This window comes from Oncorhynchus mykiss, chromosome 24 (assembly GCF_057628025.1).
Source record: "Oncorhynchus mykiss isolate SJ-2025 chromosome 24, ASM5762802v1, whole genome shotgun sequence".
In the NCBI taxonomy this organism is placed as follows: Eukaryota; Metazoa; Chordata; class Actinopteri; order Salmoniformes; family Salmonidae; genus Oncorhynchus; species Oncorhynchus mykiss.
Window position 1 is genome coordinate 40,956,521 of NC_143045.1, and position 18,007 is coordinate 40,974,527.

The 18,007-nt window shown below is 44.5% G+C and overlaps 1 protein-coding gene across 1 annotated transcript in view; it reads right to left on the reverse strand.

The window, feature by feature from the left end:
* Nucleotides 1-8,858: 8,858 nt before the first annotated feature.
* LOC110513669 (small G protein signaling modulator 2) overlaps nucleotides 8,859-18,007 on the reverse strand; it is a 118,608-nt gene continuing 109,459 nt past the window's right edge. The window contains exons 21-24 of the mRNA XM_090218974.1: nucleotides 17,564-17,673; nucleotides 17,103-17,199; nucleotides 11,191-11,358; nucleotides 8,859-10,245 (exon numbers count right to left, since the gene is read on the reverse strand). Of these exons, the coding sequence (XP_090075100.1) occupies nucleotides 10,157-10,245; nucleotides 11,191-11,358; nucleotides 17,103-17,199; nucleotides 17,564-17,673 (464 nt within the window). The 3' untranslated portion in view covers nucleotides 8,859-10,156. The remainder of the gene's footprint in view (nucleotides 10,246-11,190; nucleotides 11,359-17,102; nucleotides 17,200-17,563; nucleotides 17,674-18,007) is intronic.

Genomic DNA, 18,007 nt, shown 5'->3' on the forward strand with positions numbered 1-18,007 from the left:
CATGTTGGCTGAAGGTCCATGCTGGCTGAAGGTCCATGCTGGCTGAAGGTCCATGCTGGCAGAAGGTCCATGCTGGCAGAAGGTCCATGCTGGCTGAAGGTCCATGCTGGCAGAAGGTCCAGGCTGGCAGAAGGTCCATGCTGGCAGAAGGTCCATGTTGGCAGAAGATCCATGCTGGCTGAAGGTCCATGTTGGCTAAAGGTCCATGCTGGCTGAAGGTCCATGCTGGCTGAAGGTCCATGCTGGCTGAAGGTCCATGTTGGCTGAAGGTCCATGCTGGCTGAAGGTCCATGCTGGCAGAAGGTCCATGCTGGCTGAAGGTCCATGTTGGCTGAAGGTCCATGCTGGCTGAAGGTCCATGCTGGCTGAAGGTCCATGCTGGTCCATGCTGGCTGAAGGTCCATGCTGGCTGAAGGTCCATTCTTGATCCACAGAGGAAACTGTTGAGCGTGAAAAACCCAGCAGTGTTGCAGTTCTTGACACACTCAAAACCGGTGCGCCACCAGGCACCTACTACCATACCCCGTTTCAAAGACGCTTAAAAATGTTGTCTTGCCCCATTCACCCTCTGAATGGCACACACATAAACAATCCACTTCTCAAGACTTAAAAATCCTTCGTTAACCCCGTCTCCTCCCCCTTTCATCTATATATATATATATATATATATATATGGAACGGGGTGCTGGTTGGGACGTAACCTGAATGTTGAAAATGAGTTACAATGAGCCGCCTCCAGTAATTAAAATCTTTTAATAATAAGGAACAATGTTTTTATTTTATTTTTATAGTAATACATTACATTCAATGCAAACGATGCATTCCTTTTTACATACAATACACTCTGCAATTCAAACGTTGGGCTTTTTTTTCAAAACATCATTTTAAAATGAAATTGTATTTTCTAATTCATCAGAAGTGAGAGAACACAAGTCAACTAGGTGTAACAAAATGTTCCACACGTTGAGTTATATATCTCTAAAAACAAGGTCAAAAAAGAAACCCATTAAAATCCACTATACAGTGGGGCAAAAAAAGTATTTAGTCAGCCACCAATTGTGCAAGTTCTCCCACTTAAAAAGATGAGAGAGGCCTGTAATTTTCATCATAGGTACACTTCAACTATGACAGACAAAATGAGGAAAAAAAATCCAGAAAATGTATAATTTGCAAATAAATTCATTAAAAATCCTACAATGTGATTTTCTGGAGAAAAAAAATATAATTTTGCGTGTCATAGTTGAAGTGTACCTATGATGAAAATTACAGGCCTCTCTCATCTTTTTAAGTGGGAGAACTTACACAATTGGTGGCTGACTAAATACGTTTTTTGCCCCACTGTATGTCCTGATATACTGTCCTCATTAGAAATATTGGACGTTTTTCATTTTTGTTATATTTAATATACATCGGTCAGTATAGACTTCAGAGATTCTCAAAACAACAGAAATTGCACAGTAGTTATATTTAAACTTCTTGTTTAAAACATTTTTACACCTAGTAAACAGTCTGAGACACGGTATGAAAATGCACCTCATCTTACCACAGACGGGGGATGTTTCCAGTCTTTGGTACTCATTATCTTGATTGGAAGAAATCTAGCCTGGTTCAACCAGACTGAAACACTGTGCTCACCATTGTAACAATGGTGAAACATCACAGAATCAGTTTTGGATTCCAGGCTACTAAACTTTCCCCCTCCACACTTCAATCAGAAACTACCACATGTAGTGCTAGAGGTGTCACTACAGTCCCTGGTTCGATTCCAGGCTGTATCACAACCGGCTGTGATTGAGAGTCTCATACGGCGGCGCACAATTGTCCCAGCGTCGTCCGGGTTAGAGTTCGGCCGGGGGTTAGGCCGTCATTGTCAATAATTTGTTCTTAACTGACTTGCCTTGTTAAATAAAGGTTACATTTTTTTTTTTTTACTTAAACCATGAGAGATATCTAATTTAACCATGAGAGATATCTAATTTAACCATGAGAGATATCTAATTTAACCATGAGAGATATCTAATTTAACCATGAGAGATATCTAATTTAACCATGAGAGATATCTAATTTAACCATGAGAGATATCTAATTTAACCATGAGAGATATCTAATTTAACCATGAGAGATATCTAATTTAACCATGAGAGATATCTAATTTAACCATGAGAGATATCTAATTTAACCATGAGAGTTCAAAAAGAACCCTATTCTCTTCATCAGTAGTTCTCAACTAGGGATACTTGGCCTGTCCACAGAGTGTACTTGTGAAGACTCATGAGCCTGTAGGCTTCCTGATATAAAGGTGGTACTCTGGGCAGAACCAAATGTACTTGGTGGTACAGTAATGGAAAACTTTGCACTATATATATAGGGAATAGGGTTCTATAGGGCCCTTGTCAAGAGAAGTGCACTATATATAGGGAATAGGGTTCTATAGGGCCCTTGTCAAGAGTAGTGCACTATATATAGGGAATAGGGTTCTATAGGGCCCTTGTCAAGAGTAGTGCACTATATATAGGGAATAGGGTTCTATAGGGCCCTTGTCAAGAGTAGTGCACTATATATAGGGAATAGGGTTCTATAGGGCCCTTGTCAAGAGTAGTGCACTATATATAGGGAATAGGGTTCTATAGGGCCCTTGTCAAGATTAGTGCACTATATATAGGGAATAGGGTTCTATAGGGCCCTTGTCAAGAGTAGTGCACTATATATAGGGAATAGGGTTCTATAGGGCCCTTGTCAAGAGTAGTGCACTATATATAGGGAATAGGGTTCTATAGGGCCCTTGTCAAGAGTAGTGCACTATATATAGGGAATAGGGTTCTAAAGGGCCCTTGTCAAGAGTAGTGCACTATATATAGGGAATAGGGTTCTATAGGGCCCTTGTCAAGAGTAGTGCACTATATATAGGGAATAGGGTTCTATAGGGCCCTTGTCAAGAGTAGTGCACTATATATAGGGAATAGGGTTCTATAGGGCTCTGGTCTAAAGTAGTGCCCTATATATAGGGAATAGGGTTCTATAGGGCCCTGGTCTAAAGTAGTGCACTATATATAGGGAATAGGGTTCTATAGGGCTCTGGTCTAAAGTAGTGCACTATATATAGGGAATAGGGTTCTATAGGGCTCTGGTCTAAAGTAGTGCACTATATATAGGGAATAGGGTTCTATAGGGCTCTGGTCTAAAGTAGTGCACTATATATAGGGAATAGGGTTCTATAGGGCCCTGGTCTAAAGTAGTGCACTATATAGGGAATAGGGTGCCATTTGGGAGCATTCCACTACAACACCTTCCTTCCAACTATCGGCCTGTGATGTGTACTCTCCATACTGAAACGCTGATTTCTCCACAACCTCTCAGGATTGAGGAAGACTGGGCAGTGTGATCACAGGGTCTTCTATGGACCCCATCACTCCATGGCAGCCATTTTGGTAGTAAGAGTGCAGGTTATTATTGGGAGCCACTGGAGACTAGTAAGGATGTACAGTTGAAGTCGGAAGTTTACATACACCTTAGCCAAATGCATTTAAACAGTTGCAGTTTTTCACAATTCCTGACATTTAATCTGAGTAAAAAATTCCTTGTCTTAGGTCAGTTAGGATCATAACTTTATTTTAAGAATGTGAAATGTCAGAATAATAGAGAATGATTTATTTCAGCTTTTATTTCTTTCATCACATTCCCAGTGGGTCTGAAGTTTACATACACTCAATTAGTATTTGGTAGCATTGCCTTTAAAATTGCTTAACTTGGGTCAAATGTTTTGGGTAGCCTTCCACAAGCATCCCACAATAAGTTGGGTGAATTTTGGCCCATTCCTCCTGACAGAGCTGGTGTAACTGAGTCAGGTTTGTAGGCCTCCTTGCTCGCACACGCTTTTGCATTTCTTCTCACAAATTTTCACTTCCTGACTGATGTCTTGAGATGTTGCTTCAATAGATCCACAAAATGTTCCATCCTCATGATGCCATCTATTTTATGAAGTGCACCAGTCCCTCGTGCAGCAAAGCGCCCCCACAACATGATGCTGCCACCCTCGTGCTTCACGGTTGGGATGGTGTTCTTCGGCTTGCAAGCCTCCCCCTTTTTCCTCCAAACATAACGATGGTCATTATGGCCAAACAGTTCTATTTTTGTTTCATCAGACCAGAGGACATTTCTCCAAAAAGTATGATCTTTGTCCCCATGTGCAGTTGCAAACCGTAGTCTGGCTTTTTAATGGCGGTTTTGGAGCAGTGGCTTCTTCCTTGCTGAGCGGTCTTTCAGATTCTGACGATATAGGACTCGTTTTATTGTGGATATAGATACTTTTGTACCTGTTTCCTCCAGCATCTTCACAGGGTCCTTTGCTGTTGTTCTGGGATTGATTTGCACTTTTCGCACCAAAGCACATTCCTCTCTAGGAGACAGAACGCGTCTCCTTCCTGAGCGGTATGACGGCTGCGTGATCCCATGGGGTTTATACTTATATTGTTTGTACAGATGAACGTGGTACCTTCAGGCGTTTGGAAATTGCTGCCAAGGATGAACCAGACTTGTGGAGGTCTACAGTTTATATTCTGAGGTCTTGGCTGATTTCTTTGATTTTCCCATGATGTCAAGCAAAGAGGCACTGAGTTTGAAGGTAGGCCTTGAAATACATCCACAGGTACACCTGCAATTGACTCAAAGGATCAGAAGCTTCCAAAGCCATGACATCATTTTCTGGAATTTTACAAGCTGTTTAAAGGTATAGTCAACTTAGTGTATGTAAACTTCTGACCCACTGGAATTGTGATACAGTGAATTATAAGTTAAATAATCTGTATGTAAACAATTGTTGGAACAATGACTTGTGTCATGCACAAAGTAGATGTCCTAACCGACTTGCCAAAACTATAGTTTGTTTGCAAGAAGTTTCAAGACTGATTAGTCATATAAATACTCAATGAAAAGGTCTAAAAGTTGGTCACAACTCTTCTGCTCCTCTCTAAACGGAATCCTGTGTGGGAAGCTAGTGACCTCTAGAGGCCTCCGCTGGTAGTGCACTGAATACCCTGGTATTATATACTGTACCGTACCCAGTCCCTGTGTTACTAACACCCTGGTATTATATACTATACCCAGTCTCTGTGCTACTAACACCCTGGTATTATATACTATACTGTACCCAGTCTCTGTGCTACTAACACCCTGGTATTATATACTATACTGTACCCAGTCTCTGTGCTACTAACACCCTGGTATTATATACTATACTGTACCCAGTCTCTGTGCTACTAACACCCTGGTATTATATACTGTACCCAGTCTCTGTGTTACTAACACCCTGGTATTATATACTGTACTGTACCCAGTATCTGTGCTACTAACACCCTGGTATTATATACTATACTGTACCCAGTCTCTGTGCTACTAACACCCTGGTATTATATACTATACTGTACCCAGTCTCTGTGCTACTAACACCCTGGTATTATATACTATACTGTACCCAGTCTCTGTGCTACTAACACCCTGGTATTATATACTATACTGTACCCAGTCTCTGTGTTACTAACACCCTGGTATTATACACTCAGTGGACAGTTTATTAGGTACAGTTCATTAGGAATCTAGTACCTGGTCAACAACAATGTTCAGATACAATGTGTTGTTCAAACGTTGACCAATCGGCATCAAGGTACCTACAGTAACGTGAGCCAGGAAAACATTCCCACACCAGTACACCACCAGCCTTGTACCGTTGACACCAGGCAGGACCGGTCCATGGAATCATGCCGCTTACACCAAATCCTGACTCGGGATTCGTCAGACCAGACAATGTTTTTCCACTCCTCAATTGTCCAGTGATGGTGTTGGTGATGGCCACTGGAGCCTCTTCTTCTTGTTTTTATCTGAAAGGAACCCAGTGAGCACCACTGTTGTACTGTGTAGGTATTTGTGACCCACCTTCGACCTCTCTCATCAACGAGCTGGTTTCTACCCACAGGACTGCCGCTGACTGGATGTTTGTTTGTTTGTCCCACTGTTCTCTGTAAACCATAGACACTGACACTGCGTGAAAAGCCCAGGAGGCCGTTTCTGAGATACTGGAACCTGGCACCGACAATACCACGCTCAAATTCGCTTAGGTCACTCATTTAGCCCGTTTTAACATTCAATCAAACAGTAACTGAATGTCTCGATGCCTGTCTGCCTGCTTTATATAGGAAGCCACGGCCACGTGACTCCCTGTACCTAATAAACTGTCATACTGAGTGTATAATGTGCTGTACTGTCTCTGGCTACTAACTTGCTTGGTCATTGACACTAACGTTGTGTCACTCTAAAACAAAGTTAGACTTGAAGCATCACACAGTATATAATTTAACCCCTAGTCCAATTCAACACAGAGGAATCTCAATCTCATTATTTGGTATCAAATACTTGGGTCTCTGTGATGGAGAGGTCAGGGGGTCTCTGTGACGGAGAGGTCAGGGGGTCTCTGTGACGGAGAGGTCAGGGGGTCTCTGTGATGAGAGGTCAGGGGGTCTCTGTGATGAGAGGTCAGGGGGTCTTTGACGGAGGTCAGGGGGTCTCTGTGATGGAGAGGTCAGGGGGTCTCTGTGACGGAGAGGTCAGGGGGTCTTTGGTCTCTGTGATGGAGAAGGGTACTGATCATTTTTAAAAATTAATTTAACCTCGAGTGTAGGGGGCAGTATTTTGATGTTTGGATGAAAAACATACCCAAATTAAACTGCCTATTTCTCAGGCCCAGAATATGCATATAATTGTCATATTAGGATAGAGAACACTCTAAAGTTTCCAAAACTGTCAAAATATTGTCTGTGAGTATAACACAACTGATATTGCAGGCGAAAACCTGAGGAAAATCCAACCCGGAAGTGGCTTCTATTTTGAAAGCTACATGCTCCATAGCCTGCCTTCGCTCCATTTAAAGGGATATCAACCAGGTTCCTTTTCCTATTGCTTCCCCATGGTATGAACAGTCTTTAGACATAGTTTCAGGCTTTTATTTTGAAAAATTAGCGAGAAAGATCACATTGAGTCATTGTATGGCTGGGTGCCAGCAGTGTTTTTTATGAGCAACAGCTTGGAGCAGCCATTTTCTCTCTCTCTCCTATTGAAGAAGCTACAGTCCCGGTTGATATATTATCAATTTATATTGTAAAAACAACCTGAGGATTGATTAAAAAACGTTTGAAATGTTTCTACGAAGAGTACGGATACTATTTGGAATTTTCGTCTGCGATGTCGTGACCGCTCGAGCCTGTGGATTTCTGAACATAACGTGCCAAACAAATGGAGGTATTTTGGATATAAAAATAATCTTTACGGAACAAAAGGAACATTTATTGTGTAACTGGGAGTCTCGTGAGTGCAAACATCTGAAGATCATCAAAGGTAAGCGATTTAATTTATTGCTTTTCTGACTTTCGTGACCAATCTACTTGGCTGCTAGCTGTTTGTAATGTTTTGTCTACTGAGAGAGATATCCTTACATAAACGCTTGTTGTGCTTTCGCCGAAAAGCTTGATTGAAATCTGACATGCCAGGTGGATTAACAACAAGCTAAGCTGTGCTATATTGCACTTGTGATTTCATGATTATTATTATTTTTTTGTAATTTAATTTGAATTTGGCGCTCTGCAATTCAGCGGTGGTTGACGGAAATGATCCCGCTAACGGGATGGGTGCATCAAGAACTTTATTTAAATAGGCAAGTCAGTTAAGAACAAATTATTTACAATGACAGCCTCCCAGGGAACAGTGGGTTAAACTGCCTTGTTCAGGGGCAGAACAACAGATTTTTACCTTGGCAGTTCGGGGATTCGATCTAGCAGCCTTTCAGTTAGTGGCCTAATGCTCTAACCACTAGGCTACCTGCCTCTAACCACTAAGCTACCTGCCTCTAACCACTAGGCTACCTGCCTCTAACCACTAGGCTACCTGCCTCTAACCACTAGGCTACCTGCCTCTAACCACTAGGCTACCTGCCTCTAACCACTAGGCTACCTGCCTCTAACCACTAGGCTACCTGCCTCTAACCACTAAGCTACCTGCCTCTAACCACTAAGCTACCTGCCTCTAACCACTAGGCTACCTGCCTCTAACCACTAGGCTACCTGCCTCTAACCACTAGGCTACCTGCCTCTAACCACTAAGCTACCTGCCTCTAACCACTAGGCTACCTGCCTCTAACCACTAGGCTACCTGCCTCTAACCACTAGGCTACCTGCCTCTAACCACTAGGCTACCTGCCTCTAACCACTAAGCTACCTGCCTCTAACCACTAGGCTACCTGCCTCTAACCACTAGGCTACCTGCCTCTAACCACTAGTCTACCTGCCGCCCCTCTAACCACTAAGCTACCTGCCTCTAACCACTAGGCTACCTGCCTCTAACCACTAGGCTACCTGCCTCTAACCACTAGGCTACCTGCCTCTAACCACTAGGCTACCTGCCTCTAACCACTAGGCTACCTGCCTCTAACCACTAGGCTACCTGCCTCTAACCACTAGGCTACCTGCCTCTAACCACTAGACTACCTGCCTCTAACCACTAGGCTACCTGCCTCTAACCACTAGGCTACCTGCCTCTAACCACTAGGCTACCTGCCTCTAACCACTAGGCTACCTGCCTCTAACCACTAGGCTACCTGCCTCTAACCACTAGGCTACCTGCCTCTAACCACTAGGCTACCTGCCTCTAACCACTAGGCTACCTGCCTCTAACCACTAGGCTACCTGCCTCTAACCACTAAGCTACCTGCCTCTAACCACTAAGCTACCTGCCTCTAACCACTAGGCTACCTGCCTCTAACCACTAGGCTACCTGCCTCTAACCACTAGGCTACCTGCCTCTAACCACTAAGCTACCTGCCTCTAACCACTAGGCTACCTGCCTCTAACCACTAGGCTACCTGCCTCTAACCACTAGGCTACCTGCCTCTAACCACTAGGCTACCTGCCTCTAACCACTAGGCTACCTGCCTCTAACCACTAGGCTACCTGCCTCTAACCACTAGGCTACCTGCCTCTAACCACTAGGCTACCTGCCTCTAACCACTAGGCTACCTGCCTCTAACCACTAGGCTACCTGCCTCTAACCACTAGGCTACCTGCCTCTAACCACTAGGCTACCTGCCTCTAACCACTAGGCTACCTGCCTCTAACCACTAGGCTACCTGCCTCTAACCACTAGGCTACCTGCCTCTAACCACTAGGCTACCTGCCTCTAACCACTAGGCTACCTGCCTCTAACCACTAGGCTACCTGCCTCTAACCACTAGGCTACCTGCCTCTAACCACTAGGCTACCTGCCTCTAACCACTAGGCTACCTGCCTCTAACCACTAGGCTACCTGCCTCTAACCACTAGGCTACCTGCCTCTAACCACTAGGCTACCTGCCTCTAACCACTAGGCTACCTGCCTCTAACCACTAGGCTACCTGCCTCTAACCACTAGGCTACCTGCCACCCCTGGTGAATAGTAGAGAATAATAAAATGCGTGCAGTCACAGTGTGATCCAACGAGCATAAAGACAGCTCCAAACGTCTGACAGCAACCAATCAACCATGGCATTCTGTGACCGGGTGCTTGTAAACAACATCTAAATACCAGGTCCGGAACCAGGACCAGACCTAGCACTGGAACCAGGACCAGACCCAGTCCAGGACCAGACCTAGCACTGGAACCAGGACCCAGCCAACACCCCTCTCCTTTTCCCCTGTTCTCTCCTTCATCCAGGCTAGGATGGTCAACCTGGAGCCTTCATCCTGGACAGGATGGTCAACCTGGAGCCTTCATCCTGGCCAGGATGGTCAACCTGGAGCCTTCATCCTGGCCAGGATGGTCAACCTGGAGCCTTCATCCAGGCCAGGATGGTCAACCTGGAGCCTTCATCCAGGCCAGGATGGTCAACCTGGAGCCTTCATCCAGGCCAGGATGGTCAACCTGGAGCCTTCGCCCTTCACTGGTCCGGCTGGAGGGATAGAGGGCCCACGTCTCCCTCTCTTCCACAGGTTTGAGAGGTGTAAAGAGGGGTAAGAGAGGGAGTGAGCTGTGCTGGATGCAGAGGATGGATGGGCAGGTGGAGGGGTGGAGGGGTGGAGTGGTGGTATCTGGCTCCTCTCTACCTCTCCTCTTCCTCCTGCCCTGTTCATCCTCCTCTTCATCACTTGTTCTCGATGAGAGACTGGACCTTGTGCACCAGGTCTCTGGCGATCTGAAGGATGTGCTGCACGTCATGACGTTCTGCCCTCTCTGTTACACACACACACACACACACACACACACACACACACACACACACACACACACACACACACACACACACACACACACACACACACACACACGCACACACACACAGAGGAAGTCAGCGATATGGTTTTATACACACACACACACACACACACACACACACACACACACACACACACACACACACACACACACACACACACACACACACACAGGAAGTCAGGGATATGGTTTTCTACACTATATATCTGTAGTGAACACAGTTTGCCTCCACCTTTGTGCTCCATCCCAACACATTTCACCATGTTCTAGTTGGAGGCTCCTGATTGGTGCAGCGGTCTAAGGCACTGCATCTCAGTGCTAGAGGCGTCACTACAGACCCTGGTTCGTATCCAGGCTGTATCACAACCGGTCGTGAGTGGGAGACCCATAGGGCGGCGCACAATTGACCCAGCGTCGTCCGGGTTTGGCCTGGTGTAGGCCGTCATTGTAAATAAGAGTTTGTTCTTAAACTGACTTGCCTTGTTAAATTAAATGTTTTTATTTTATTATTACATATTGCACTACTTTTGACCAGAGCCATAGGGCCCATCCCAACACATTTCACTTGGTCTAAAGTAGTGCACTATATAGGGAATAGGGTTCAATAGGGCCCTGGTCTAAAGTAGTGCACTATATATAGGGAATAGGGTTCTATTGGGCCCTGGTCTAAAGTAGTGCACTATATAGGGAATAGGGTTCTATGGGGCCCTGGTCTAAAGTAGTGCACTATATAGGGAATAGGGTTCTATAGGGTCCTGGTCCAAAGTAGTGCACTATATATATAGGGAATAGGGTTCTATAGGGCCCTGGTCTAAAGTAGTGCTCTGTCTGTCTGTCTGTCTGTCTGTCTGTCTGTCTGTCTGTCTGTCTGTCTGTCTGTCTCTGTCTCTGTCAGTCAGTCACCGTTGAAGAAGGTGATGATGTCAGTGAAGTCCATGGTATTGTCTCTGATGATCTCTCTGTAGACCTCTACCAGAGCCAGGGCAAGGAACAGGATGAAGTGCTGAGAGGAGATGTGAGGGGCCACCCAGATCACCTCCCATACTGAGAACACATCCTGGTACAGCAGCTCTGGAGGGGAGAGACACACACACCCACAAACACACACAGAGGAGACACACACACACACAGAGGACACACACACACAGAGGACACACACACACAGAGGAGACACACACACAGAGGACACACACAGAGGAGACACACACACACACAGAGGAGACACAGAGGAGACACACACACACACACACACACAGAGGAAACACACACACACACACAGAGGAAACACACACACACAGAGGACACACACACAGGACACACACACACACACACACAGAGGACACACACACACACACACACACAGAGGACACACACAGACAGAGGACACACACAGACAGAGGACACACACAGAGGACACACACACACACAGAGGACACACACACACACACACAGAGGACACACACACACACACAGAGGAGACACACACACAGAGGAGACACAGGACACACAGAGGACACACACACAGAGGAGACACACACACACACACACACAGAAGAGACACACACACACACACACACACACACAGAAGAGACACACACACACACACAGAGGACACACACACACACAGAGGAGACACACACACAGAGGACACACACAGAGGAGACACACACACACACAAAGGAGACACAGAGGAGAGACACACACACACACACACAGAGGAAACACACACACACACAGAGGACACACACACACAGGACACACACACACACACACAGAGGACACACACACACACACAGAGGACACACACACACACACACACAGAGGACACACACACACAGAGGACACACACACACACACAGAGGACACACACACAGAGGACACACACAGACAGGACACACACACACAGAGGACACACACACACACACACACACACACATACATACATACATACATACATACATACACACACACACACACACAGAGGACACACACACACACACACACACACACATAGGACACACACACACAGAGGAGACGCACACACACAGAGAGGACACACACACATACACACACACACACAGAGGACACAAACAGTTATTTGCATTGTATTTCAACTCCAATCTGAAATGTCATACAGTGTACCACTGGCTCATATCGTATAAAACCACTGGCTCATATCATATAAAACCACTGGCTCATATCGTATAAAACCACTGGCTCATATCATATAAAACCACTGGCTCATATCGTATAAAACCACTGGCTCATATCATATAAAACCACTGGCTCATATCATATAAAACCACTGGCTCATATCGTATAAAACCACTGGCTCATATCATATAAAACTCCTGGCTCATATCATATAAAACCACTGGCTCATATCGTATAAAACCACTGGCTCATATCATATAAAACCACTGGCTCATATCGTATAAAACCACTGGCTCATATCATATAAAACCACTGGCTCATATCGTATAAAACCACTGGCTCATATCATTTAAAACCACTGGCTCATATCGTATAAAACCACTGGCTCATATCATATAAAACCACTGGCTCATATCGTATAAAACCACTGGCTCATATCATATAAAACCACTGGCTCATATCATATAAAACCACTGGCTCATATCATATAAAACCACTGGCTCATATCATATAAAACTACCTGCTGAAGACAGAACCAAGGTTGGTAAAACTCCTGGCTCAAATCATATAAAACTGAAGACAGAACCAAGGTTGGTAAAACTCCTGGCTCATATCATATAAAACCACTGGCTCATATCATATAAAACCACTGGCTCATATCGTATAAAACCACTGGCTCATATCATATAAAACCACTGGCTCATATCATATAAAACCACTGGCTCATATCATATAAAACCACTGGCTCATATCATATAAAACCACTGGCTCATATCGTATAAAACCACTGGCTCATATCATATAAAACCACTGGCTCATATCGTATAAAACCACTGGCTCATATCGTATAAAACCACTGGCTCATATCATATAAAACCACTGGCTCATATCATATAAAACCACTGGCTCATATCATATAAAACCACTGGCTCATATCATATAAAACCACTGGCTCATATCATATAAAACCACTGGCTCATATCATATAAAACCACTGGCTCATATTATATAAAACCACTGGCTCATATCATATAAAACCACTGGCTCATATCATATAAAACCACTGGCTCATATCATATAAAACCACTGGCTCATATCGTATAAAACCACTGGCTCATATCATATAAAACCACTGGCTCATATCATATAAAACTACCTGCTGAAGACAGAACCAAGGTTGGTAAAACTCCTGGCTCATATCATATAAAACTGAAGACAGAACCAAGGTTGGTAAAACTCCTGGCTCATATCATATAAAACCACTGGCTCATATCATATAAAACCACTGGCTCATATCGTATAAAACCACTGGCTCATATCATATAAAACCACTGGCTCATATCATATAAAACCACTGGCTCATATCGTATAAAACCACTGGCTCATATCATATAAAACCACTGGCTCATATCATATAAAACTACCTGCTGAAGACAGAACCAAGGTTGGTAAAACTCCTGGCTCATATCATATAAAACTGAAGACAGAACCAAGGTTGGTAAAACTCCTGGCTCATATCATATAAAACCACTGGCTCATATCATATAAAACCACTGGCTCATATCGTATAAAACCACTGGCTCATATCATATAAAACCACTGGCTCATATCATATAAAACCACTGGCTCATATCGTATAAAACCACTGGCTCATATCATATAAAACCACTGGCTCATATCGTATAAAACCACTGGCTCATATCATATAAAACCACTGGCTCATATCATATAAAACCACTGGCTTATATCGTATAAAACCACTGGCTCATATCATATAAAACCACTGGCTCATATCGTATAAAACCACTGGCTCATATCATATAAAACCACTGGCTCATATCATATAAAACCACTGGCTCATATCGTATAAAACTCCTGGCTCATATCATATAAAACTACCTGCTGAAGACAGAACCATGGTTGGTAAAACTCCTGGCTCATATCATATAAAACTCCCTACTGAAGACAGAACCAAGGTTGGTAAAACTCCTGGCTCATATCATAGAAAACTCCCTACTGAAGACAGAACCAAGGTTGGTAAAACTCCTGGCTCATATCATATAAAACTACCTGCTGAAGACAGAACCAAGGTTGGTAAAACTCCTGGCTCATATCATATAAAACTCCCTACTGAAGACAGAACCAAGGTTGGTAAAACTCCTGGCTCATATCATATAAAACTACCTACTAAAGACAGAACCAAGGTTGGTAAAACTCCTGGCTCATATCATATAAAACTACCTGCTGAAGACAGAACCAAGGTTGGTAAAACTCCTAGCTCATATCATATAAAACTACCTGCTGAAGACAGAACCAAGGTTGGTAAAACTCCTGGCTCATATCATATAAAACTGAAGACAGAACCAAGGTTGGTAAAACTCCTGGCTCATATCATATAAAACCACTGGCTCATATCGTATAAAACCACTGGCTCATATCGTATAAAACCACTGGCTCATATCGTATAAAACCACTGGCTCATATCATATAAAACCACTGGCTCATATCATATAAAACCACTGGCTCATATCGTATAAAACCACTGGCTCATATCGTATAAAACCACTGGCTCATTTCGTATAAAACTCCTGGCTCATATCATATCAAACTACCTGCTGAAGACAGAACCATGGTTGGTAAAACTCCTGGCTCATATCATATAAAACTACCTGCTGAAGACAGAACCATGGTTGGTAAAACTCCTGGCTCATATCATATAAAACTCCCTACTGAAGACAGAACCAAGGTTGGTAAAACTCCTGGCTCATATCATATAAAACTGAAGACGGAACCAAGGTTGGTAAAACTCCTGGCTCATATCATATAAAACTCCCTACTGAAGACAGAACCAAGGTTGGTAAAACTCCTGGCTCATATCATAGAAAACTCCCTACTGAAGACAGAACTAAGGTTGGTAAAACGCATGGCACTTCACATACAGTTGTAGTCAGAAGTTTATATACACCTTAGCCAAATACATTTAAACTCAAGTTTTTCACAATTCCTGACATTTAATCCTAGTAAAAAGTCCCTGTTTTAGGTCAGTTAGGATCACCACTTTATTTTAAGAATGTGAAATGTCAGAATAATTGTAGATTATGTAGATAATTGTAATTGATTTAATTTCAGATTTAATTTCTTTCATCACATTCCCAGTGGGTCAGAAGTTTACATACACTCAATTAGTATTTGGTAGCATTGCCTTTAAATTGTTTAACTTGGATCAAACGTTTCGGGTAGCCTTCCACAAGCTTCCCACAATAAGTTGGGTGAATTTTGGCCCATTCCTCCTGACAGAGCTGGTGTAACTGAGTCAGGTTTGTAGGCCTCCTTGCTCGCACACACTTTTTCAGTTCTGCCTACAAATGTTCTATAGGATTGAGGTCAGGGCTTTGTGATGGCCACTCCAATACATTGACTTTGTTGTCCTTAAGCCATTCTGCCACAACTCTGGAAGTATGCTTGAGGTCATTGTCCATTTGGAAGACCCATTTGCGACCAAGCTTTAACTTCCTGACTGATTTCGCTTCAATATATCCACAAACTTTTCCTGCCTCATGATGCCATCTATTTTGTGAAGTGCACCAGTCCCTCGTGCAGCAAAGCACCCCCACAACATGATGCTGCCACCCCCGTGCTTCACGGTTGGGATGGTGTTCTTCGGCTTGCAAGCCTCCCCCTTTATCCTCCAAACATAACAATGGTAATTATGTCCAAACAGTTCTATTTAATTCATCAGACCAGAGGACATTTCTCCAAGAAGTACGATCTTTGTCCCCAAGTGCAGTTGCAAACTGTAGTCTGGCTTTTTTATGGAGATTTTGGAGCAGTGGCTTCTTCTTTGCTGAGCGGCCTTTCAGTTTATGTCGATATAGGACTCGTATTACTGTGGATATAGATGATTTTGTACCTGTTTCCTCCAGCATCTTCACAGGGTCCTTTGCTGTTGTTCTGGGATTGATTTGCACTTTTCGCACCAAAGTACATTCATCTCTAGGAGACAGAACGTGTCTCCTTCCTGAGCGGTATGACGCCTGGTTCCATGGTGTTTATACTTGAGTACTATTGTTTGTACAGATGAACGTGGTACCTTCAGCCGTTTGGAAATTGCTCCCAAGGATGAATCAGACTTCCCAAGGATGAACCAGACTTCCCAAGGATGAACCAGACTTCCCAAGGATGAACCAGACTTCCCAAGGATGAACCAGACTTCCCAAGGATGAACCAGACTTCCCAAGGATGAATCAGACTTCCCAAGGATGAACCAGACTTCCCAAGGATGAACCAGACTTCCCAAGGATGAACCAGACTTCCCAAGGATGAACCAGACTTCCCAAGGATGAACCAGACTTCCCAAGGATGAACCAGTGAGCAATATACTCGGAAGCGGTGGATGGTGTGCACGCCTCCTGAGTCGGACTAGAAGTCCACTCCTTCATCCTCTTGTCCGGCGTCGTCATCTTGGAGCAGCCCCCCCCCCCCCCCCCCCCCCAGGAGGAATGGAACTGCCTCGGGGAGTTCACACAAAAAGGATCCAATTCAGGGAAGTCAAATTTCTGGTTGAAATGTTGATGAGTGACCGTCAAAAAAGCTTCAAAATCCCCCTCAACAAAATGTAATTAAATGAATGAAAATAGTGTTGTTTCTGAAGAATATCGTACCTCTTTTGAAGTCCAACAGGAACCAGCGGTAGCAGAAATAGAAGTGGGTGGAGTCTCCATTCTGATGCATCAGCTCAAACAGCTCAGAGTCCAGGATCTGATGACGTCATCAAACAGACACCACACCAGAGCGGACCACAGGTTAGGGGTCACGTTAGGATCATTAGAGCGCGCACGCACGCACACGCACACACAGTCAGGGCGGCAGGTAGCCTAGTGGTTAGAGCGTTGGGCCAGTAACCGAAAGGTTGCTAAATCGAATCCCTGAGCTGACAAGGTCAAAAAATATGTTGCCCCTAAAACAAGGCAGTTAACTCACTGTTCCTAGGCCGCCATTGTAAAATAATAATTTGTTCTTAACTGACTTGCCCTAGTTAACTAAAGGTTAACTAAAGGTTAACTAAAGGTTAACTAACGGTTAACTAAAGGTTAAATCAAGGTTAAGTAAATAAACACCAGACCTGTATGAGGGACCTCATATTGGTGAAGTGTGTGTCCATGGGTCCGCCGTTGGGGAAGTTCTGGCTCATCCTCTTCATCAGCTGGGTGAAACAGCTGTACGCCAGGCACTCTGGGGGAGGAAGAAGGGAAGGGAAGGGGGGGGGGGGGTCAACAAATACTCTGGGGGAGGGAGGAAGGCATGGAGAGGGAGGAGGGGGGGTGAGGGTCAACACATACTCTGGGAGAGGGAGGAAGGCATGGAGAGGGAGGAGGGGGGGTGCGAGGCGAGGGTCAACATATACTCTGGGAGAGGGAGGAAGGCATGGAGAGGGAGGAGGGGGGGGGGCGAGGCGAGGGTCAACACATACTCTGGGAGAGGGAGGAGGAGGGGGGGGTGAGGCGAGGGTCAACACATACTCTGCGAGAGGGAGGAGGAGGAGGAGGGCGAGGCGAGGGTCAACACA